Source organism: Dromiciops gliroides, chromosome 1 (assembly GCF_019393635.1).
Source record: "Dromiciops gliroides isolate mDroGli1 chromosome 1, mDroGli1.pri, whole genome shotgun sequence".
In the NCBI taxonomy this organism is placed as follows: domain Eukaryota; kingdom Metazoa; phylum Chordata; class Mammalia; order Microbiotheria; family Microbiotheriidae; genus Dromiciops; species Dromiciops gliroides.
Genome location: NC_057861.1, coordinates 603260161 through 603286008, shown reverse-complemented (window position 1 = coordinate 603286008; position 25848 = coordinate 603260161). Strand labels below are relative to the sequence as shown.

The window sequence follows — 25848 nt, the reverse complement described above, 5'->3', positions numbered from 1 at the left end:
TGACTGGCCGTTAAGAAACAAGTTCTATTCCCGTGTTTAATATATACAATGGTTTAAAAAATAGATAATTCTCATTTCAAAACTATCATTTTTTTTTCACTTCAGACTACCTAGACTTCAATGGAGTAAAAGTGCATAACCTTAGCAAACAGGCAGTTGTTGGTAAAATGCTCCTACACAGAGTTGAAAGGATGCTTAGGGGTCATCTAGTATGATCCTCTTCCCTTTTATTTCACAAGGGAGGAAAGTGAGGCCCAGAAAGGCAAAGTGATTTGTCTGAGGTCATTCCAGAAAGAACCCTAGACTATTCTGAAGACCTAGGGCCAAATGGATTTGACTGTCATCCTCACAACAACACTTTGAGGTAGGGTCTATTATTATTCCCATTTTATAGATGAGGAAACTAGGCCTGTGAAAGGATTAAGTAACTTGCCCAGGGTCTTACAGCTAGGATTTGAACTCAGGTCATACTGACACCCAAGTGAATGCTCTGTCCACCATCTAAAAGGTGCTTGCAGGATGGGAATGGTGACTCCTTTCCATTTTTTGGATTTGGCCCTAGTCCTCAGAATAGTCTAGGGTTCTTTCTGAAAGTGTCTTGTGCTTTATCTTCTCATTTACACCAACTAAAATAAAGTATGTCACAACACAAGCAACAGTCCATTCCGCCAGTGTGTAAGAGGGAAAGCTCCTGAAACAAGAAGAAAATCCCATAACCACCTTCTTGCCTTTGGAAGAGAAAAACCACCATGATAAATACTAATTCAAGTGCTCTAGATTGGCTAAGCCCTCAACAGCTCTACAGCTCTAAGAGGAACATCATTATTTTGGAGGGGTTTCCATGTACCTGGAAGAGACACTTTCTATAAACATTGTCTTTGCTATAAATTTAAATTTAAACAAGGGATGCTAACCAAATTTCATAACTTAAGAAAAAGTAAACTCTTAGGTCATTTGGCATCTCCCTACTTGGGACCATATTGAATCTGGTGTTTTTCTGCCTATTAAACTTGAACCACCAGCCAGCCATGTATACAGCCTTGGTTCTATAATACCCTGTGACCTTTTCCTAAGAAGGACTTTGGCAGCTCAATTGCATCTTTTCTTTCTTTTAAGCCTCAATATCATATGTTTACAGAGCCAGCTCAACCTTCCTTAATGAAAAGTCAGGAAAGAAATCGAAGAACTTGGCCTGCTATTCTCCCATAGGGAATGGCTCTATGTACCTCTGCTGAGATCATTTTATAATTATCAGGGGGTCAGGGATACAAATAGGCCTCAAATTAAGCTAAATTTGAGAAATATGATATTTCTGTGTTGGTTTTAAATGTTTATTACATGGGATAATTGAAAAGAAGAGCATAAGATTGTTAAATGGATTTTATTTCATGCTCTTATTTTAATGGTGCTTTGGGGTTCAGAGCCTGGTTTACTACCCTTTCATCCCTCCATTTACATTGGAGCAGACTTTGCCCACCATAAAGTGTTCTTCACTATATTGGACACAGCACTACCTGACACATAATGGGGAGTGCTCAGTGAATCCTTGCCACAGTAAAAATATAGTTAAATTGGGAGTGGGATAAGGCAGGAAAAAATGGAAAAGAGTCACTATTCTCATCCTGCAAGCACCTTTTAGATGGTGGAAAGAGCAATTCACTTGGGTGTCAGTATGACCTGAGTTCAAATCCTAGCTATATGACCTTGGGCAAGTCACTTAATTCTTTCACAGGTTTAGTTTCCTCATCTATAAAATGGGAATAACAATAGCCCCTACCTCAAAGTGCTGTGAGGACCAATGATCATAATATATGTTAAGTACTTTATAAACTATAGAGCAATATATAAATGCTAGCTGTTGTTTTTATTTCTTCTATGACTTAGAGACAACTTGATGCAGTGGAGTGAGGTAGATTTGGAGCTAAAGGACCAGGATGCAAATTATTTGGGCAAAATACTTCACCACTCTGGTCCCCAGTTTCCTCATCTTGGGGAACAGTGGGCTCTCTGGTCTTTAAATTCTCATCTATCCCCAAATCTGTAACCCTACTCTTCTATTCCTACATTCTTAGAGGTCTAGTGATCCTTTCACTGATTTCAACACTATGTGACATATTTACTCTCTAGTTCCTACCCTTCTGACTTGGCCATATTCAATGGAGGAGGAATTTTAGAGTCGTTTATTAGTTCAGCTAAAAAAGTAAAAATAAAGAGCCTAGCTACAGGAACCTTCATCCAGACCTCCAGTCAAAACCCAACATAAATACCAACTTTAGCACCAGAGAGCTGTTCCACTGTTCATTCCAGTGCCTATCACTCCCAAAACAGACAGCCTTCCTTTCTAGACTAATTCCTAAACCCAGGTTGTCAGTATTATTTGCATTGAATCTTCAAAATTCCATAATTTGCCCATCACCACTTCCAATAGAGTTCAGTCCATCCCCACCAATATCATGCAATTTTTATAAGTTTCCTTCCTACAAACTGCAATTTAGTGTGTGTTGAGCGAATTCTAAAAGCCATGATCCCACCCAAGAGGCAACTCGTAAGTGGAATTTGTTATTTCCTAGGACTAAATGTAGGAAGAACAGCATACACAGAGAAAAAAAGGCCAAATATTGGCCATGGGGGCAAGTAGCGCCTGGTATTGATTCCAAACTCCTTTATGTGTTACAGTCTAAATAACTGACAAGAGACTATTAGAAACCATTTCCCATGATGCATTGTTCAACTGACTGTGGCATGATCTGCACCTGGGGATTTCCAATCATAAACAACTGGAAGGTAAGGAATAAAGTATTCAAGTTCATGTAGCTTATGATGAATATTCTTTTGAATATTTCTACTAGGGATGAGTTGTAGATCTTGGTGGGGAAACTGGAAAGGTTAGTAGAAATACATTTAGTGAGACACTTGTTAGTCTTTCATAAAGGCCTGTAGATGCTCCCCAGCATTTTGCCCTCTCTCTCAAGAGATGGGTTGGAATGGGGAGAGATAATTACTACCAAATGATTCAGAAGAACTGAGTATCCTGAATCTACTCCTGCTCCTGCTGTCTCTAATAATAATATTAACATCAGGGGGCAGCTAGGTGGCACAGTGGATAAAACACCAGCCTTGGATTCAGAAGGACCTGAGTTCAAATCTGGCCTCAGACACTTGACACTTACTAGCTGTGTGACCCTGGACAAGTCACTTAACTCTCACTGCCCCACAAAAATAATAATAATATTATTATTAAAAGCAAATGCTTTAGGGGGCAGCTAGATGGCGCAGTGGTTAAAGCACCGGCCCTGGATTCAGGAGTACCTGAGTTCAAATCCGGCCTCAGACACTTGACACTTACTAGCTGTGTGACCCTGGGCAGGTCACTTAACCCCCTATTGCCTGCAAAAAAAAAAAAAAAAAAGCAAATGCTTTAGATAAAGGTTGTCCCAGAAGTCTCACTTCAGTTTTAAGCTTTAATATCTGTGTATGTCTGTGGGTATAAAATCTTCTCATTCAATCCTCACAGCAACCCTGAAGACCTTTAGGTTCTACTGGTATTATAGATGAGTAAACTGAGGGTTTAGCAAGATTAAGTTACTTTAGGAATTGAGGAAAAAGCATTTGTTAAGCCAACACCAGGTAAAGGCACAGTAGAAACAAAAACAGAAGTAAATGGGTCCCTGCCTCCAAGTAATTTACAATCCAATAGACAGAGACAGCATACATAGGAGAGTAATGGCCAAGCAAAAGAGTTTTAGTCCAGGGATTCACAGAGAAGATGAACAGAGCCATAGAACAATCAGTTGTTATTATTGTCACATCATTTTCAGTAGCACTGGTGATATCAATTTGATTATTATTCCCAAAGAGCTAGAGTTATAAAGGAGGCTGGAAAGGGGAGAAGGAGAGCTATATTTAAAAACTATATATGCCAATCATTATTTTATTAATAATCACCATACCAGAACCAAAAATTCTAGCTCCTGTCTTGAATTAATATAAAAGGCATAGCCTTGTAAATTTCTTTATTGCTGAAAGAATAAGTCATTCTGCATTAATGGTATTCAGATAGTCATCTCTTTTTTTAACATAGTGTGTGTGGCAAAGCAGATGATGAGATTCTTAGGTAGTCTTACTGGATGGCTGGTGAAGCATGCAATCAAGCTGCCTAAACATAATGGCTTAGGTGAATTTTCACCCACTCGTTCACCAACCAACCAATACAGTTCAGTCCCAGGGCAGTATTTCAAGACTGAATGGATAAACTCCCCCCAGGGAGTCACTTGCATGGTCCTTCACTTGGCACTTACCTGGGGTCACAAGGCTAGTAAGCATTGGGACAGAATTTGAACTCAGTTCTCTCTGATACCAACTCGAGAGCATCTTTCTCCTGAACCACACTGCCTTCTTCTTTCATATATGCCCCTCCCCCTACCTATGCAATTTTTCTCTGTTGTGGGGGGAGGGGAGGGGAAAGGAGGGAGCATGAGGCAGGGTGGAGCAGTTAGGGAGAGAATCTGTTGTTCCATAACAGACACTGTGTGCAGGAATCCACTTACTAACCAGGCACTTGAAAAGAACAAGCTGATCTGTGACGGCTGAGGCAGAAACAACAAGGGACAAGGGGAGAGGGGACTGCTAAAAAAATGTAAAATGTTACCCCCAAGTACTACGTAAGCTTTTAAAAGGAAGAGGGCCAGAGTTTTTCCCAGACTAAATATGGGGTCATCGTGGTTTGTCACGGCTACGGGCACACAATGTAATGTCGGGCCAAAATTGCAGCAGAGACCAGATATGCTCTGTGTCCTCAGTACTGCCGTGGTTGCCATGGTTACACGCTCCAGCCCTGGCCTGTGAAAAGATGGCTTCCAACCCATTTCCAGGAAACCTGGATCTTTTGATTCTATTTCCTAGGAAATTCTGGAGACAGAAAGATGAGGGTCTGGGGTCACTCCAACCCTGCCATTTTCTAGGGCAGTGTAAGGGTTTTTTTAGACACAGCCTGGAATTTCTGGAGAGGATCTTCTTTCTCTGACACTGAAGAGTAAACCAGTTCCATTCTGAAATAGAAAGAGTCATTGTAATGACCAGGAAGAGAATCGTTTTTCCCAACAACTAGTCAATCAATAAGTAAGCACCTACCTTGTGTCAGGCACTGCACTAGCTTCTAGGGGTATAAAGACAAAACTGGCCAGTTTCATATTTCTTTCCCTCCTACAATACCAAGACCTAAAGTAAATCTAGGTAGTTAAATCTTTGCCTCCCTATCTGTTCCTCCAGTTCAATCACAAACATTTTGCAGAGGATCTCTCCCCGTGCCCCCCCATACTTAAATATGTGATGGGACATAAGTCTTATCCAGGAAGTCACATGGTAGGATAATATGGCTTATGTTTATATGGTAATTTAAAGTTTGCAAAATTACTTTACTTACTTTACCTTATTTAATCCTCAGAGCAACCTACAGCTACAACCTACAGTCACAGTGGATGGAGAGCCAGCCCTGCTGTCAGGAAGACCTGAGTTCAAATCAGGCCCCACCTATTAGCTGTGTGACCCTGGGCAAGTTGCTTAACTCTGTTTGCCTCAGTTTCTTCATCTGTAAAATGAGCCAAAGAAGAAAATGGTAAACCATCCAGTATCTTTCCCAAGAAAACCACAAACAGGATCCCAAAGAGTTGGACATGAATAAAAATCTAGGTGGTAATGCCCATTTTCTATGTCTCCTATAGTTACATTCATTCAGTTCAATCAACAACCATTTGTTTTGTTTTGTTTTGTTTTGTTTTCAGGGTAATGAGGGTTAAGTGACTTGCCCAGGGCCACACAGCTAGTAAGTGTCAAGTATCTGGTGCCAGATTTTAACTCAGGCCCTCCTGAATCCAGGGCCAGTGCTTTATCCACTGTACCACCTAGCTGCCCCCAACAACCATTTCTTTAATGCCCACTACATGCAGAACACTTGGCTAGATGTCAGGAGAGATACAAAGTACAGATAAGGAATGATTCCTCATTTCCTTGAGTTCAGAGTCTAGGATAAAATGTGGACTTTACAAATGACAGAACAGAGTGACTATGAAGTAATTGTTAGCCCCTTCTGAGTCTCAGAGACAAATTGGCATTGACAAGATGAATTGGGCTTCTAACAAACATGAGAGTGGAAAAAGATAGTCTTGCCCCTTTGGATCTTTTTGGCAGAGTGGTCATACTCAGAGGTACAGAGGTTTTGATTCTCTTCTTTCAGATTTTTTTTAAAAAGTATTTAAAACAAAGAAATGCTCTCAGTCTGTTAAACACACAGGGAGCTTTGTTTCTCCTCCAACTAAACTCAGCAGGAAGGGAGGGCAAAGAGAGGACCATCATATTACAGTTTGCTGAAATATTTATGAAGAAGCTATTGACTATGTGTGATAGTTTCCCCCTTGCTCTTAGTTTTAATCTTTCACAGCTGCATTAATTTGGCCCTTCTCCCCCCCCCCCCAATTTTTGTTGTTCAGACCTGTGATTCATCTTTGTAAAGGGACCTCCTGATGTAGAAACTCCCTCCACTGCTGCATATTAGCAACTTGTCTGTAATTTATTGTCTCAACTTACCCATTGGCATGTAGCTAACATTTGCTAGAGGTAAATCTTGAACCTTGGTCATCCTAACTCCAAGGTTGGCCCTCTACCCACCACCCTAAGATCCCAATAAATTTGGCTTTAGCTTTCTTTTCTATGGTGTTGAACGAATCCACACTGAGAGGTTCAGTCCTGCAGAAAGACAAAGAATGAATTGGATAGGGAAGAGAAGAGAATTGGATACAAATAGAGGACTTGGAAACATAGCATATATTAGGAAATTAAAAGAGATTTTACTAACCCTTTCCAATAAATTTTATCTTTAGACATCACCCTGTTAATTAATCCAGAGAACATTTCAGGACCTGAATGGACCATATGGTTTCTGGAGATGTTAGAAGAAAGGTGGAAAAGTCATGTGAATAAGAGATATAGAACAACTTCCAGATGGCAGGAGCTACTGAGAAGGCTTAAGTAATCATGCATGTGGAAAACATTTAAATCCAAGGACAGTTGTTTAAAAAAATAATAATTTTCAACAATTCATTAATAGTTTAAAACATCTGGTTCTTTACCATGCTTTTTCAGTGTATTTAGGAAGATCATTTTAAAAAAAGAGAAGTATAGATGATTTCAGTGGGGATGAAGTTGTAGTGGCTTGTCTACTGACCCCGATTCACATCTTAGCCAGCTGGTCTCCTCCATTCCTTTTCACAAGGGAAGGTGCTCATGTCATAAGTTGGAAGCAAAGCAGGGAAGGGAGGAGGTAACAGAGAAAACAGATACCACCAGGCAACAAGCTTGCAGAACAATAGAGGAGGAAATTATCCTTATTTAGGGTTCCCTTTCCCCTTTATTTTTTTTTGTGTGTGAGGCAATTGGGGTTAAGCGATTTGCCCAGGGTCACACACCTAGTAAGTGTTGTGTCTGAGGCCAGATTTGAACTCAGGTTCTCCTGACTCCAAGGCCAGTTCTGCCACCTAGCTGCCCCCTCCTCTTTAAATTAACTGGAAACAATAAGAAAGGATGATGTAGTACAACAATGGTACAAAACTCCCTAAGGTGGTCAGAAACAGATTAAAATGTGATTGAGAAATGTTTAATAAAAGCGATAATACAATACAATATAGATAATGTTAATCTGTAGTTACCTAAGTCATTGAGCTCAAAGAACTCTTTTATTATTTGAGTCTAATACCACTGATGTAGTGCTGTCAGTGTGTTTAGGAGAATTACTACTGATATAGTGGAGAAAGGACCAGTCCTGAAGTCAGGAAGATGTAGGTGGAATCCAACCTCAAATGTTCTAGGCAACTACCTAAGCCTGGTCATCAAACATTTATTTTTTTTTCATTAACAAACATTTATTAAGAATTTATGCGTGCGGGCAGCTAGGTGGCGCGGTGGATAAAGCACCGGCCCTGGATTCAGGAGGACCTGAGTTCAAATCCGGCCTCAGACAATTAACATTTACTAGCTGTGTGACCCTGGGCAAGTCATTTAACCCTCATTGCCCTCAAAAATAAAAAACAAAACAAAACAAAAAAAGAACTTATGCGTGCCAGGCATTATGGCAAGCACTAAGGATACAGAGGCTGAGAACAGTCCTCAAGAGGCTCACAGTCTAACAGAAGGGACAAATAACAGAAATATATAAATGTGTGTATATCTACATATACACATTTACATATAAATATATACATATATGTAAATATATATACATACACACACAAACACACATATATGGTAGGTAGAAGGAAATCAGAGGGAAAGCACTATGGGAGTTCAGGAGGACTGGGAAAGGAGTCTTGCATAAGGTGCATCTAGAGCTGAGTCTTAAAGGAAGCCAGAAGTGGAGATGAGACTGGAGAAAAGCCCAAGAATAGGGAATAGCCAATGAAAAGGCATGAAGTCAAGAGACAGAATGCCATGTGTGAGGAAGAGTACTGCTGGATTGTAGAATTACAAAGGGGGTTGCCCATGAAATTATTCATGGGGACAGAAAAATTCAAAATCAAAAATAAGAAACAGGAAAGATCTTACTGATTTCTCTTTGAATGGAGATTGGCTAAAGAAACTTAAGAAAATGAGATTAAAGAATGAGAATGGATTAAAAATATAGATTTTTTTTTTAAGATGAAAAGTAGTAAGGAAATAATCAGTTTAGAAAATTCTAGGAAAAGAACCACATACCTTCCAAAGGAATATCTATTACAAATGAATACATTTGAGTTTTGATGTGGCTAGAATGGTCCAGTGACAAAAGGCATAATTCAGAAGCTGGTTAAAAGTGTGTGACTTCTGGGGCAGCTAGGTGGTGCAGTGGATGGAGCACGTAGCCCTCATTGCCTCGCAAAAAAAAAAAAAAAAAAAAAAAAAAAAAAGGTGTGTGACTCCTTACTATAAATATGGCCTGGAGCTGGGGGTTCACATTCAAGGACACTGAGTTTCTGGGCGTAAAGAATCTTCAGGACTGTGGTGAGCTTACGAGAAGAAGAAGACTTCCAGATGCCCCTGTGGTATTTGTCAATATAGTACTAGAATATGTTTGTAAATGTTTGTGTTAATTGACTTATATAGGTGTTTGTTAATATGTGTTGGGAGGAATGGGCTAGAAAGCAGGGCAGTTAGTCTAGGTCTAGGTCAGTTAATAAAATCACAGAAGTAGATAACAGAGAGGTGAGGTGTTAATGTGTTTTAAAAAATAATAATAAAGCACAAAGGTGAGTCTACTCCATTATCCCTTTAGGAAGTGAAAAGATATTTCCCTGATGGAATTGGAAGCCACCTGGTCATTACCTACCAGTCTTGGAAGCTATGGAGTCTATGGACTCTATTATGTGGAAGTAACAGATTCAAGGAGCAGATTTGTGGGCTAAGACCCTTAGCTTCTACCAGAGAGCAACATAGAAAAAGGATTTCACTTTCCTCCCTCCCCCACTCATTGGTCAGACCTATTCACCCAGTGAGAGACAATGACTCCATTAGGAAATGAAGTCACAGACACTGAGAATTAGGAGTAGGTAGCACTTTCAAGAAGTAGGATCCCCTTGGGGGATTTCCATGGATTTAAGAGAGAATTCATCTTTGGCAATCAAAAGGAGATAGAAATTCATGTTCCATATATTGCTGATCAATGTGAAAATTTTGCATAATGAATTCATTTGTTTTATTCATATGCACACACTGAGTTCCTGGGAACCCTGAAGAACCAAACATTATATTAAGTCAATGGGAATTTTTCAGATATCAAAGGGACTGTATAATGTCATCACCCTCATGTTCCTCTAATCCAACCCCCTCATTTTATAGATAAGGAAAGAGACCAAGGAACTTGCTCAAGGTCACGTGGCTAGCAAGTAGCATAACATAGATCCAGACCCTCCTCTGACTCCAGATTGCATCAGGCTGCATATGGGGCATGATCAGGTAATGAATGGATGAACTGGCTTCAGTCATGCAGAAAAATTCAGTGATTCAAAGTCACTAAGGATGAACACTTAATAGGAGCTAAGTGTTCCTTCACCCTCCAGAATTCTGCCTGCTTATCTATTTCCATTTCAATGTGGGGTCATTTGGTCATGTGCTCCTCTATCCCTAGCTGTGCCAAATGTGGAGCCACCTGGAAATGTCTGCTATTGTCAGGAAATAAAAAGGGAGGGGTCTCTGAGAAGGGGGCCAATAATAAGTCAGATAAACAGGACTGAGGGCCTGATTGGTGGCTTTTTACTATTGACATAACAAGACTCAATCTCCTTTGCCCTGCCAAATGTTATATGTATTTTTTCTTTTGATAACTGTGTTTTCCTGTAAAGCGAACACACACACACACACACACACACACACACACACAAACACACAGAACAAACGAAATCAATCCCCATGAGAGAAACTGAAGGGAAGGAGGAGGAAAGGGGAGAGAGAACAGGGAGGTGTGAAACTGTTTGGGGGTCAAAGAGCCTTTTTTCAATCCTCATCCTCCTTGACCATTCTCTTGATATCCCTCATCTTCCTGTTCCCCCAGACAATCTCTCCTCTTCTCATTTTCATGACCCTCCTCTCTCCTTCTTCTCTTACCTGCTTCTCCGTTTCCTTTGTTGATTCATCTATGTCCCACCTACCAACCATAGGAATTATTCAAGCCTCTGTCTTGGGCCCTTTTCTCTTCTCTTTCTATACTATCTTGTTTGGTGATCTTGTCAGCTACCATGGGTTCAATTATCATCTCCATAAAGATGATTCCCACTTCCATAGAAATCCATCCATCCCTAACCTTTCTCATGAGCTCTAATTTCAAATCACCCACCAAAGGTCTTTTGGACATCTTGAGCTTGATGTCCCATAGGCATCTCAAACTTGACATGTACAACATAATTGATTCTTTCACAACACCCCAAAACCCTCCCTTCTTCCAAACTTCTCTATTACTATTAAGGATGGCATCATTGGGGCAGCTAGGTGGCTCAGTGGATAGAGCACCGGCCCTGGATTCAGGAGGACCTGAGTTCAAATCCAGCCTCAGACACTTAACACTAGCTGTGTAACCCTGAGCAAGTCACTTAACCCCAATTGCCTCACAAAAACCAAAACAAAAAACCAAAAAACTTTGTAGTCCCTTCCTTCCACTCATATAGCTACCCTCATGATGCAAGCTCTTGTCTCCTCATATCTGGACCATTGTAATAGCCTTTCCTTGGTCTCCCTGCTTCAAATCTCTTCCTCTCTAGTCTATCTTCCATTTAGCTGCCAAATCATCTTTTTTAAAGCAAGAGTTTGACCATATCATATACCCCATCTCCTACTCAATAAACTCTGAGGGCTCCCTATTACCTCCAAGATCAAATACAATATCGTAGGATTAGCTTTTTTTGTTTTGTTTTGTCTTGTGAGGCAATTGGGGTTAAGTGACTTGCCAAGGGTCACATAGCTAGTGTCAAGTGTCTGAGGCCAAATTCGAACTCAGGTCCTCCTGAATCCAGAGCTGGTGCTTTATCCACTGGGTCACCTAGCTGCCCCTCTGGTTAGCTTTTGAAGCCCTTATAAACCTTCCTACTTTTCCAGGATTCTTACATTTTACTGCCTTCCTTGTATTCCATGATCTTTGACAAAGGTATTGCTCTTCCTCACACAAGAGACTACATCTCTATTTTTTGAACTCTTAGAGGCTTCGTCAGGGCCCTCCCTGAAGCCATCTATTCTCCAGACAATAGCCATTCCCCATGTTATGAATGCCCTCCCTCCTAACCCCTGCCCCCTGCCTACTGGCTTCCCTAATTTCTTTTAAGACAACCACCTTCTTCAGGGAGCCTTTTCTGCACAACCCCCCTCCCAGTACTTTCCCTCTGAAATTACCTTCTATTTACACCGCATATATCGCACTGTACATAACTTACATGTGTGTAGTTGCTTGCATCATATTTCTCCCAATAGAGACTGTTTTTATCTCTTTTTTTTTAATCCCCAGCATTTAGTTCAATGCCTAAAACATAGTGAGTGCTTAATAAATGTTTTTTGGTTGACTGACTGAATTACCTTCTTGCCTAAGATGGAGCACTAGGGAAATTCCAGGAGAATAAAAACAAAGGTTAGCATGATACCTTCCTTCATCTTGATGAGAAATGACTAGGCTGGGGTGGAGCTGCTAAGGAGCTCAAAAATCCAAACTAGGGGATCGATTTCTCTAGAAGCCCCTACTCTCTCCACCCGGCTATACTGAATCATCTGAGACAGGGAAGCTGGAGGGAGAGGCAAGGCCAGGAGAAGAGAGAAGAACAGAAGTTAGAAGAAAGGGAAAAGGGAATCTAAGAGAATGAAAGAGGAAGAAAGGAGAAAGGGAGGGTGAGGAGGATAGAGAAAAATGGAGAGGAGAGGAAAATACAGGAGAAAAGAGTAAAACAGGAAAACCGAGAGGACGGGGAGAATGAAAGGAAGGAATGGAGAACAGAACAAAATGGAGGAAAATGGAAGATGTGGAATAGAGAAGATGAACGGGGAATAAAAAGAGATGGCAAAAATAGGAGAGAAGAATAAAGGTGAAGAAAAACAAAAGAATGAAGAATAGAGGAGAATGAAAGGAACAGAAAAGACGACGGGGGAGGGGGGAGAGGGGAAGTAGGGGAGGAGAGGTAGAGGAGGAAGAGAAAGAGACGGAGGAGGAAGAGGCGGAGGAGAAGAGGGAGGAGGAGAAGAGGGGGAGGTGGTGGAGGAGAAAGGGGGAGGTGGAGGAGGGGGGCAGAGAGAGAGAGAGGACGAGGAGGAGGAGAAAAAAAATCTCAAACTGGTCTGTCTTTGCTAAGGGCTAGAGATGTATGCGGGGTTTGGGTAAACACGAGCCTGCTCGGAATAGTGTGAAAAAGACATGCTGAAAGACTGAGAGACGATTAAAGAGCCCAAGAGCGGCGGGAAGGACCGAGCCCCACCCCGGGAACGACCCTAGCTGTTTCGGCCCTGACAACTTTGAGCAACTGCAGCAGCAGCAGTAGCGCGGGGGGGAAGGGAAGGGGGAGAGCTAAAGGCTTGGTCAGGGCCGAACCCCTCCATCCTCCATCCAGTCGGGAGTCGCCTCCCCCCTCTCCAGCTCACCAAGCCCCTCCCCTCGTCTCCTCCCTCCTCCCCTCTGGATTAACAGCTTCAGTTCCAGCCGCGGCCACGGGCAGCCGCGGAGGGCGGGGACTGTGGGTGTAAACCAGTGACTCGGCTGGGGCCTAAGGAAGTGGCTTCTCTCCTGGTGGACGGGCCGGAGCTCCTGCGCCCGCCCGCCCGCCGCAGCTCCTCAGATCTCTCACCCGCAGCCCCGGATCGCGGGGTTCCACGCGGTCTTCACAGAGCGGAAGAGACTGGCCCGATCGCCCGCAGCGGACACCCTCGAGCAGGTCCGAATCAGGGGAAGGGGGTTTGGGGACCGTGAAGGGCCGGGAGTGGGGGGGGCAACCGCTGCAGACCCGCCTCCGCTTAACGCAGCCGCCGAGGCCGCTCCCGCAGCTCGAGAAAAGCCTTTGAAACTTTTATATACCTCAGCTGCTACCCCCCCCCCCACCTATCCACCCACCCGCCCCATCCCCCAACGCCAGCTCAGGACCAAGGACGCCCCACCCCCGCGGCGCCATTGCACCCTGGGAGGGTAGGGATCGGACAATGCTTGCTTCCTCCGGCCCTTTTGTGGTCCAGGCCTCTCATCTCCGCGCCTTCCCTTTGCTCCCCGTATCCTAGCGGCTGCAATTGCAGAGACCCGAAAGATAATACAGAAGATGAAGCTCACGGCTACAAACGGCCTCCAAGGGGAGGAAAGCCCAGAGAGAGCTGAATCGGAAAACGAAGAACTGAATTCAAATGCGGGGCTAGACCTGCCATTTATGATGTTGCCCCACCCCCTACTTCCCGTTAGCCTGCCTCCTGCATCAGTTGCCATGGTGATGCATCAGATGAACCACTTCAATACTATTTCCAATATGGCTGCAGCAGCTCAGAGGCAGAGTCCACTCTCCAGAGCAGGTGCTTCTGTTATCAGAGAAACCGACAGCTCTTCTCCTGCTACTTCTCCAGAAGAGAGCGGTGGGCCCGAGGGCCTGGATGCTTCTAGCTGCTCACCTTCCCAGCTTGAGGACACACCCAAGGTAATTTCTTTGATGCCTGATGATGGAGAGAAAGAGCTGCCTGATCAAGGTAATGGATCGAATCCAAAAAAACTCCAGAAGGAAAATGTTCTATCCCTCAGTCAAGAGCTTTTTATTGAGCACAAGGTACTGTGGGGGACAAAAAGAAGCATCAGACAGGGAACCTGCCCTCAAGATGCTTACAGTCAAGTTTGGGAAGCAAGACAAACAGGAGAGATGCAAATTGCCATTCCGGTAATGAAACCAAACCTAGATAAAGGTCAGCTGGCTGGACAGCTCGTGGCTCCTGGATTCACAACCCCTTTTATTTTTGCTGATAGCCTTTCCTCCGTGGAAACGCTTTTAACCAATATTCAGTTCCTGCTGAAAGTGGCCCTAGACAGTGCCCGCGTCCAGGAAAGACAAATGCAAGAAGAAAAGAAGGAGCTGAGAATGGAGCTCTACAGAGAGAGGGAGATGCGGGAGACCCTGGAGAGGCAGCTGGCAGTGGAGCTGCAGAGCCGGGCCACGGTTCAGAGGCGCCTGAAGAAAGAGAAGAAGGCCAAGAGAAAGCTCCAGGAAGTCCTGGAGTTCGAGTCCAAGCGCAGAGAGCAAATGGAGCAGGCCCTGAGGCAGGCCACTGGAGGTGACAGTGTGCTCAGCATCCTCAGAGGTTTTGGATTCTCAGAAAGAGATCTTGAAGGCATTGGGACTGAGTCTGACAGTGCAGAAATGCAAGAAAACATCAACCCCACCACCATGTACTGAAGGGACTTTCTATTACAAAAAATATATATCTATGTATGTACCATCATCCATTATCTGAAGACCCATGTATATTTCATTAAAGAATATCCTACCAACCTTTCCATGCTTTCCAGTGCTGTGTGAGGAATGAAAGTTGCAGCATGAAACTGAAAGAAGATTTGTCACATTTTAATCAGCAGCAGTATTGTGAAGAAACATGGAAAGGTTTTATAAGCTCCCCATGCTAAGCTAAGCCTGTTGCAGTTGATCGTTTGTAGGTCCCTCCTCCCAGAGAAGTTTTAGAATTTTTAAGCACATGCAAGAATTATTCCCTCTGAGAGAACTAACTTTTCCCCCCATCCCCACCCCCTTCCCACCCTTTAAAGAGGCAGTAGTTTTGTTGAACAGTGGCACAAATATATTAATCGGCCTGAAACGTCCCCACTGGCTTTACCTAAGTGCAGGTCCTGAGTCCGCTTTTGCACCAAGACCAATCACCGTGGAGCTGTTGCAGTTGTGTTCGTACTTTAAGCTTTGTTTACTGATCCAGATATTCAATAAATATTACATTTTGCTGAGAAACTTGTGTTTATTTGGGGGGGGTGGGAAAGCAAGTGATGTAAAAAGTGTTTCTGTCGGTTAATTAGAAGACACATAAAAGAATGGGAGCTAAAACCTCATAGTTGAAGTTCTGTAATGGTAATGGAGAGTTTTGTGCTCACTTCAGCTTGGTTTGAGGTCTTTTCCAATGATAATATTCAGTTCAGTGGAATATTAGTTTATAGAAACATTTAAGTGTGGTTTCATTGTTGTACCATATTAAATTATAATATGGATTATTTTTTTAAAAAATACTCTTGTTAAAAGTTTTCATTTGTCTTTGAAAAATAAAAAAGGGACTGGATTCTAGAAATAGAAGTATGGTAAGCAAACGTAAAACTTAGTGTAGAGCTTTTCCCACATGGTAAAATTGAGGAATCAACTGTAGAGAAGCATGCAAAGGAGATAGAATTGAGGGTGGGAGGGGGAGGGGGTGCTCTTACAGGTGGCTTGCCTAGACCTGTGAAAGTGGGAAGGATGCATGGTCATTTATTCAATAAACATCAAAGTGTCTATGTGTTAGGCACAGTGTACTGGGTGTTGGGTATACAGAAATAAAAACCAAGAAGTTCCTGCTTTCGAGAAGTTTTTGTTCTGTTGGGAGAATAACATGTACATGGGTGGCTAAGTACAAAGTAATTTCATTGCGGGGGGTGGAACTCTGGGAGGGGTACTGGCAAATCAGGGGATCAGGAAAGGTCTAGTGCAGGAGATAGCACTTGAACTTAGCTTTGAAGGAAGACACTAAGCTTTATTTATTCCTTACTGAGCATTTAACCAGGTGATCATGTCAGCATTCTTTTCCCCTTTTTTCAGTGTCAGCAAGATACTTCTCTTAGAAGAAGCTTGTGGGGTAGGGGTGGGGCTGGGAGTGCTTCTGATCTTAAAAAAAAAGCCAGGCCTATCTGGTACATGAGTGCATGCACATGTACACACACACATGCATAGAAGTATGTGCATATATGTATATACATATATAAATAAAGGTGCATATAAGTGCTATACAAAAAGTATATGTGTGTACACATTAATAGATATGCACATAGTTTATACATAGAGGTATATAGACATATGTATACATGCATGAATATATACATACATGCATATATTTCTATACATGGATGTATATTTCCTTGTGTATGTGCACACTATATACATGCACATGTTTTCTACATAAAAGTATATCTCATGCATGTTTATATACAAATATGTATTGCAATATAGATATTTCTAAACATAGGACATAAATACACATTAATATTTACCTATACATGCATATATTTCTACAAGTAGAAATAAATGCATGTACATGTGTATACATACATTATACCTATGTATTGCATTTCTATATATAAAAGTAAATGTATATACATTTGCATATATGAATTGTACACATGCACATGTTTATATAGATATATGTGCACATGAATGTGTATACACATGAATATGTACACCCATATTTCTATACCTAGAAGTATATGGGCATGCATATGTGCATATATACATGAACGTATACATGCATATGCACCTGTTTTTAAAGATGGAAGTATACATATATAAGCATTAATGCATACGTACAGTATAATGTAATGCCTATGAATGTGGACATATATGCATATGTTTATAGATAGAGGTATGGTGTATGTATGTACAAACATAAATATGTGCACGCATATGTATTATTAGGCCACACCTCTTGTTTCAGAATCTCCTTCCTCTCCCCCCTTTCCCAGCTGCCTCTCTCCCATGGATTTTCTGTTTCATGTCATTTAAGCCCAGGGGGCCTGGGAGAGTCCTTATTTTCATCTCCTTCCTTACCAAAGAGGAGCACTTATTCTCCAATCAGACAATATGGGGTCAAAGCCTGGTCCTGTCATTTCCTGTACAACCTTAGACAAGTAGCTTCAGCTCTGTGTTTCTTAGTTTACTTATCTTTGAAAATAATGGCAATAAACTGGACAAATTAATGTCCCTTTCAATTCTAAATCCTATGTACCTATAGAATCATATGAATCAGCCGTTCTCTTTGCAGGAATGTGTTTGTATTTTAAGGATTAGTATTGGGAATTATATTCTGTTTCAATTTGAAAAACTGATTTGCAATAGTTCATATATTTGATTAGTAGAAATTTCCCCAGGACTTACTAGTCCTGTTTGTTTTATTGAGCCAGTCTATCAACAATGCTGTATTGGGCAATTGCAAAAGATACTGGCACTGTTGATTAGTAAGGGGAGTTGAACTGAATTCCCTTCCTCCAAAATGACAGGGAACAAAAAAGCCCAGAAGTCCATGATGCTCACATTGCTATAATGGTCACTGGTCCTGCCCTCCTACGGACAAAATAGTTGAGGAAGAAAACATTGAGAATATATAACTTACAATGATTTGAGGAGAAAATGTATCTCGGGAATCTAGGGACTTTATTGCTATCTAAATTAATTTAGTACAGTGTTATACCAGTCAAACTTCCAAAAGAATTTTATATGCATAGAAAAACTAATAAAATTTAAATGGAGGGAGAAAGGTCAAGAATCTCAAGGGTAATAATTTAAAAAGTGGAAAGGAAGGAGGTCTGTCAGTACCAGATCTCAAACTGTACTACAAAGCAATAACCATTAAAATCATCTGGTACTGGTTGAAAAGAGAGGAAAAAAAGACAAACACAGACAAAGAGAGGGAAGTCAATCCATGGAACAGATTAGATACACAACATACAGAAGCAAACATACAGCATTATTGTGTTTGATAAAGCCCCAAACCCCTTACTGGGAAAACTGAACCAGCGGTCTGACAGTGCAACTTCGGCTTAGACAATACAACAAGGTAAGCTCCAAATGAATACATGACCTACATATAAATGGTCACATAAATACACAGAGTAGAGGGAGCAAGGAAAAAGAAATTCTGTAATGAGATCTTTTATTAAGCAAGGAGTTCTCAGCTGAAAAAGTGTTAGCATCACAAGAGAAAATGGACAATTTTGAAAATATGAAATTTTGCACAAACAAATCTAATGTAGTAAAAAAAAAATTCCAGGTACCTGGAAGAGAAATATTTGTAACAAGTTTCTCTGATAAAGGTCTCATATCCAAAAACATATATATATATATATATATATGTGTGTGTATGGATACATACATATTATACATATGTATATACACAAAGACATATATGGAACTGATTAAAATTTATAAGACAGCCTTTCTTCAATAGATAGATGGTCAAAGGATATAAACAGGCAGTTTTCAAAAGAAGAAACCCAAGTGATCAGCAATCATGAAAAAAATGCTATAAATCTTTAATAATTAGAGAAATGCAAACGAAAGTATCTGTGAGGTTCCAATTCACACCTGTCAGTCTGGCAAAGATAACAAAAGAGGAAAATGAAAATGTTGGAGAGACACACTACTACTAATGCTGATACTAGTACAGCTTTGAAATGATGCCCCCTGCCATGACCAAACTGTGTAAACATACTCTTTGACCCAGTTATATCACTAATAATCCCATACCATAAAATAATTAAAGAAAGAGGAAAAGGTTCCATGAAAAATATCTATATCTGCTCTTTGATTGAGAGTGAAAATTAGATAGTGAGGGAATGTCTTCCTATTGCGGAATGGCTAAATAATTTGTGCTATATAAACGTAATGAATATTATTGTGCTATAAGAATTGTTGGAATAGACAATTTCAGAGGAAGACCTACATGAAATGATGCAGGCCTAAGTAAAGCAAAAATAGAAAAATGTATACAATAATAAGAAAATTATAGAGAAAAAATGACTTGGAAAGACTTTAGAATTCCCATCAATACAATGATAATTCACAAGGCCAAAAGAATGAAAATGCAATATGCCACTTATCTCCTGATAGAGAGGCGATTAATTTAAATGCAGATAAATACACATTTCTGGATATGGTTAATGTGGAAATTTGTTTTGCTGGACTATGAAGCTATATATAACAGCTTTGTTTTTCTTTCTTTTTATGTGCTTAATCAGGTTTGGAGGGAGTAGAAGAAACCTGGGGGGGGTGGGGAAAGGTGTTAATTGAAGAATACAGTTAAGCTATTTTTCAAAGACAAATACTTTACAAATATGATACCTTTATCCAATGCCTTTCAGACACTGAGTTTCCCTTTTTTTCCCAGTACTTTCCAGTAACCAAGGAGACAATTCAACATGGGAAGTGAAAGAGAAAGGACCCATATAGCCCCTGAAATTTGGGGAGATTGTAGTTTGGAAAAATGTTGCTTTGTTAATATTTCTTGCCATAAACTTCACATTGATTTAAGCAAATCTCCCTTTGCATTGAAAGAAAGCAAAATTTTGTTTCCTTTATTTTCAGACTAGTATGAACTGCCTCTGCTTCATGGTAACCTCCGAGTAACCTGTGCTCAACAGGAGCTATTTAAAGAACGGAAGGTACCAGCTGACAGCATTTTAAAGATCCAGTGATTTTGAAACACTCTTGGTTTCTAAAATTTAGCTACTGGGCAGATTTAGTGAGTCTATTATTTTGTTTACATTTGTTTGGGTAAAATTTTAGTTACATTAAATAAGGCTCCCCCTCCTCCATTGGTCCAAGAACTTTAATAGCTATGTTTAAACAGTATGACTTTTCTCCAAACTTAATATCCAAATGCAAACTTCCCTTAAAAATGATTCTTTAATCTACCTCTGATCTCTCAGGTGACACTTCTGAAACCCTCTCACTAACTCCAAGCATTTGGTCAAAAAGCAATTGATTCAAACCATATATCCCGTAGAGAGAAGCTGTAAAACACAGATCCTGAGGACTAAATGCTAAGTATTCTAAAGACTTCTTCTCAAGAGGAAATGAAGGAAAAGTCAAACTTTATTTTGTGGGGCAAGAGAAATGATACCATAGGTGGTAAAATATGAGGAAATGCAAGAACTGTTACACTGATTCCTTTATTTACTCTTTGTAGGTAAAGGAGAAATAAGAGATAGCTTAGCCTATCTGTGATCTGCAATTTGGGACTGAGACTAGATCGAAGGTGCAGAGACACTTTGTGAGAATTTGTAATTGAGTTCTTCAAACATTGGTGTCTAAAAAGCAGTATATTTAATGAAGGGAAATTGGGGGTAGGGTGGGGCAGGAATAGACAGAAAGCAGCTGCATTCAGATCCAACCAGATGGAATGCTGGTTTTTTCTAGATCTGGAAGTGCTAATTTTGGTAACAGTCTTGATTATATAAATGTTTAAGTTAGTGTTTTCCATCATCTCCTCCCATTCTATCCAGTTGGAAAATGGGAAAAGAAGATGAAAACCAATTACAGTTTTGACTTAGATGATGCCATTATTCCGAGAACAAAGTTTTCTTTGAATATGACTTTGTCACTCTCAGTGAAATCTTAATCAGGATATAGTTAAATGATTAGCTTTATAATCACTGTGGGCATAGGGGATTCAGCAAATTGCCCAAGGTGTATTCCAGTAAGAAAGGGACAAGGTTAATACCCCCTCACTCCCATTTAGTCAAAAAAACAGTAACAGCAACCTGCTATTATGATTTTCACGTGATACGTTTTCTACTGAAACTCCACTATGAAAACCAGCTGGCTTAAACTATTTCATGGCTAAAGTATATTGAGCTACCATGCATCAGAATAAAAATGTAGTATTTTAGGGGCAGCTAGGTGGCGCAGTGGATAGAGCACTGGCCCTGGATTCAGGAGGACCTGAGTTCAAATCTGGCTTTAGACACTTAACACTTAAAAGCTGTGTGACCCTAGGCAAGTCACTTAACCCCAATTGCCTCACCAAAAAAATAAAAATAAAATGTAGTATTTTAAGGTTTCTAAAACACTTTCCTCCCAACTATACTCTGAGGTAGGTCATACAATCATTTTATGCACCCCACTTTACAGATGAGAAAATGGAGATTCCAAAATGTTAAATGGCACACCTAAGGTCATACAGCTAGGGAATGTCAAACCTAAGATTGGAACCTAACTCTTAAGTCTAACCCAAACACACGTCTCCTGAGTCCAAGTTCGAAGCTTCTCTTCCTTTCCTTTTCCCTTGCCTTCCCTTGCTTTAGATTCCCTCTTCCATTGCCCTGCCTTGCCTTCCTTTCCCTTCCTTGCCCTCTTCTTTTCTTTGAAACTACACCAACTTATGGTGTCCTTTTAGGATTCCTAAAATTAAATGAAATTCACTTTACCTGGCAAATTAAAGAAGTTTTCAATTTGGAGAAAGAAATTAAACTTACACATGTTTATGAATCAAGAACTATTTGCCAGCCAAGCCATTATAATAAGGGAACAAAATATCTTTAAATTCCTACATTCACAAAGAATCTAATGTTCTTTCATCAAATACTTGGGAACCTTATGCTTTAGACAATCACCGTTATTCCTCGTGGTACTTTCATTGGGCAAGTCAATATCATTATTGCAGTTTTACGGGTGAAGCATAAAAATGAAACTTGTTCCAACTTAAACATGCTTCGGGTTTCCAGGCATTTAATCTATTTTTCCTTCTCCATATTCTCCAGATGAAGAATATATAGTTATTTGTAGAAAGTCAGAAAAAAATGCACACGGTTGCAATTGTAGATGGTAAATCCATGGTATTTCCCTTTATTATCATGAAAAGTATTTCATTATTTTTGTTTGCCTTGAGATTGAGGTGTTGAACTTCCTAATTCTCTCTCTGGGGAGAAAAGTGACCTTTGGGTTTTTTCTTTTTTTCAGCAATTTAAGGTTTCTCTCTTAGATTTGGGAGATTTATAAACTGTTATTCTCTTTTCTTATCTTTTCCTTTTCCGAATTTTCTCAAATGCTCCAAAATAATGGTAGCTTCACGGAGAAATGGATCAGTTGATGATGGAAGTGTCTGATGAATGGAACAGATGACCTCAAAGATTCCTTTCACTTCCAAGAATCTATAATCTAAGTATCACATCCTTCCCCCCCAAAAAATCTCCAGAGATATATTTTAGTGTCCACAGTGAAACAGTGTTTATTTCTGTTCAGTACATTTTAGGAAGTATATTCATAAGCTGGAAAGAATCTAGAATAGGACAACCAACATGTGAAGTGCCTTGAGTTCATATTATATTAGGATTTGTGGATGGAACTAGAAATGTTTAACTCATAGCAGAAAATGCTATGGGGAAGCCATGATAGTTGTCTTTTTATTCTCTGAAAGAGAGATTAGGCCTGTTCTATTAGAATTCTTGGGACAAGTAAACAAACATTAATTGTCTACTATGTACCAGGAACTATGGGAGTCAGAAGAGTGGGCTTTGAATTATGGGCAAATTGCATAATCTCTTTGAGCCCCGTTTTCCTTTCTATAAAAATGGGGATAAGAATACTTATATTAACTACCTCTGACATATATTAGCTATGTGATCCTGGACAAGTCCCCTAACTTTTCAGTGTCCTAGGCAACTCTCTAGGACTGTAAGTTGTAGAGAAGGTGCCAACCTTCATTGGTAGAGTGGATTATCTTATCAATGAAATCACAAATCCAGTCCCTGTATCACCTACCTCATGGGGTCATTGCCAGTGTCATATCTCTGTCACACCAAAGTCATGGCCATATCACACCTCTGTCACATCAATATCATGCCTCTGTCATATCAGTGTCATTGATTTGTCATGCCTTGTCCATGACAATGTCATGCCTCTGCCACACTAATATCATTACTCTGTCATGGATGTCACAGCTTTGTCTTGGCTATGTCATACCCCTGTCAGGAAATGTTATGTCTCTGTTATTCCAATGCCACACATATGTTGTGGCTGTGTCACACCTCTGTCTCACCAATGTCACATTTCTCTCTTGCCACTATCACAAGTTGTTGTAGCAGTGTCATTCATCTCTGCCACAGCTCTGTTGTGATTGTGTCACACCAACATCATGTCAGTGTCATGGCTCTGTCATGTCAGTGTCACGATCTGCCATTGCTATGTCATGCCTCTGTCATGGCTATACCTGGAAGGTAATGTGAGGGGTTGATTCCAATTTCTTTTCATTTCAATGAAATGAAGAAATTTCAAGCATTCCTGATGAAAATGCCAAGAGTTATGTAGAAACTCTGAAACATAGGACTCAAAAGAAACTTAAATAGAGCAAACAACCATAAGGGGCTAAACAGGGATAGACTACCTCCACTCTAAAATGGAAGATGATCCATGTGTCTTCTTTGGCCTAGGACTCAGTTTAGGTTTTTGGTGCCTCCTGATCAACTGGCCAACAGCAAATCCTAATTCACTAAATAAACGGGAACAATCACTTTTAGAGCTAATCTTAAAGGTTTCTTTGATGGGACTGAGCTGTGTGGGATAGAAATGGGATCCACAATTGCAAATAATATGAAGTGTCTTCAGATAAATCAGACCACTCAGGCTTTTCCATTTTGTGTCCATTTTACTCACAGTAAAGAACTCACCTGAATGACTGGTGCAAGTAGAAGATTGATTTCTCAGAATTTACTGACAAGATGAGGAGAATGGGATAGTTTAGAGAGAAAGATGTCACTTGTAAATGAGAATAGCAGGAATAAAAATAATATGAGTCAAGTTTTTGTGGGCTCAATGATTTTGGAAAACTTTTTGCAAGGTTAATATCGAGGCACACATATACACACACCATTTGTAAAGTTAGTAAAGCTCTTTAGAACCCTTTGGGATGAAAGGCACTAGATAAAAGAATACATTATTAATGCTACGATTATGTGTGCCTGCTTGTGTTTCTAGCTAATGCTGCCAGAAGAAGTATTTTAATGGGGCCTACATTTTCATGCAACCCCTAGCATTCAGAGTGCCATACACTACCACTGAATTATTGAGATGAGTTTTAATTTGGTTGGACAACATTCAAATTTGCAAAGTTGAAAGAGAATAACATCAGCTCAGAATGATGGGAAGTGAACCAGTGTGGCTCAGGATAACATAGTATAGATTTCCTTGTGCCCATGTCTTCATCCTGATAAGCTGTGATGTTTATATGACCACGGCTAGATTGGGAGCTCCAGATGTAGTCAGGAGACCTCAGGCTGGTCTAAGAGGATACTTTATTATTATTAATGTGTATAATATGATAATACCCCTTTGTTTTTGTCATGAATTAATAATTTACTTTACTATATTCAATAAAAGCCAGACATCACCTCATTGGGGTCTTACCAAAAACAATAGTTTTACACACACACACACACACACACACACACACACACACACACACAAAGTTAGATGGGGGATTTTGTTATTGTGATCATTGTTGGTTGGTTGGTTGGCTAGTTAGTTTTATAGAAATAAGGTGAAGGAAGTAGGCCTTTAGCCTTCATAGAATGAGCTACAACCAAGAAATGTTTGAGAACCAGTGATACTGTACACTGCTATTTTTTTTTAAAGTAGTTAGGTGGTACAGGTGATAAAATACCACCAGACTTGGGGTCAGGAAGACCTGATTTCAAATTCTGCCTCAGACACTTACTAGCAGTGGGACCCTGGCAAATCACTTTTAGCCTTAATTTCTTCATCTGTAAAATGGGGTTACAAAAATTATATATATATATATTTATACACATACATATATAGAGATAGTATATTTTATATTTATATGTGTGTATATATAATATATAAGTATAAAAATAACATAATGGTATTTATTCACCTTTTTAATAACAAATAAATACAAAATAATACCTACCTCGCTTGGTTGTTGTGATGGCCAAATGATATAACTTATATAAAGTACTTTGAAAACCTTAAAGCACTATATAGGTGCTAGGTATAAATATTAAGGATTTTTATCAGTGCAAGTCCTTGAGTTCAAATGCTGCTTCAGACATTTATTTAATTTTATTTATTTTATTTTTTTGGTGGGGCAGTGAGGGTTAAGTGACTTGCCCAGGGTCACACAGTTAGTAAGTGTCAAGTGTCTGAGGCCAGATTTGAACTCAGGTTCTCCTGAATTCAGGGCCGGTGCTTTATCCAATGTGCCACCTAGCTGCCCCCTCAGACACTTATTAGATGTATGACCCTGGGCAAGTGACTCGACCTCCCAAAGCCTCAGTTTCTTCATCTGTAAAATGGAAATCACAACAGCACTCACCTCACAGCACTGTGAGGATCCTAATGAAATAATATGCAGAAAGTGCCATAAAAAAACGTTAAAGCAGTATATAAATGATAGCTGTTATTATTACCAGGTAAGCCTAGCAGAGTGGATTGATCCTAGTAAGCCTGCCTATCAAGTTGCTCAGACATAAAGCAGGTACATAAGATAAATAAAGATATATAAGATAAAAAACTCTTTGTACATAAGGTATATAAAGCTCTCTGTATATAGGTTATATAAAGCTCTTTGTATATA

At 40.1% G+C, this 25848-nt stretch overlaps 1 protein-coding gene across 1 annotated transcript; it reads left to right on the top strand.

Annotated features, from left to right (window-relative positions):
- Positions 1 to 12785: 12785 nt before the first annotated feature.
- On the top strand, positions 12786 to 15466 carry LOC122734499 (dachshund homolog 2-like). Its single transcript, XM_043975369.1, has 2 exons — positions 12786 to 13421; positions 13759 to 15466. The coding sequence occupies exon 2, from the start codon at positions 13797 to 13799 to the stop codon at positions 14907 to 14909; it is 1113 nt and encodes a 370-aa protein (XP_043831304.1). The 5' UTR covers positions 12786 to 13421; positions 13759 to 13796; the 3' UTR covers positions 14910 to 15466.
- The last annotated feature ends 10382 nt before the right edge of the window (positions 15467 to 25848 follow it).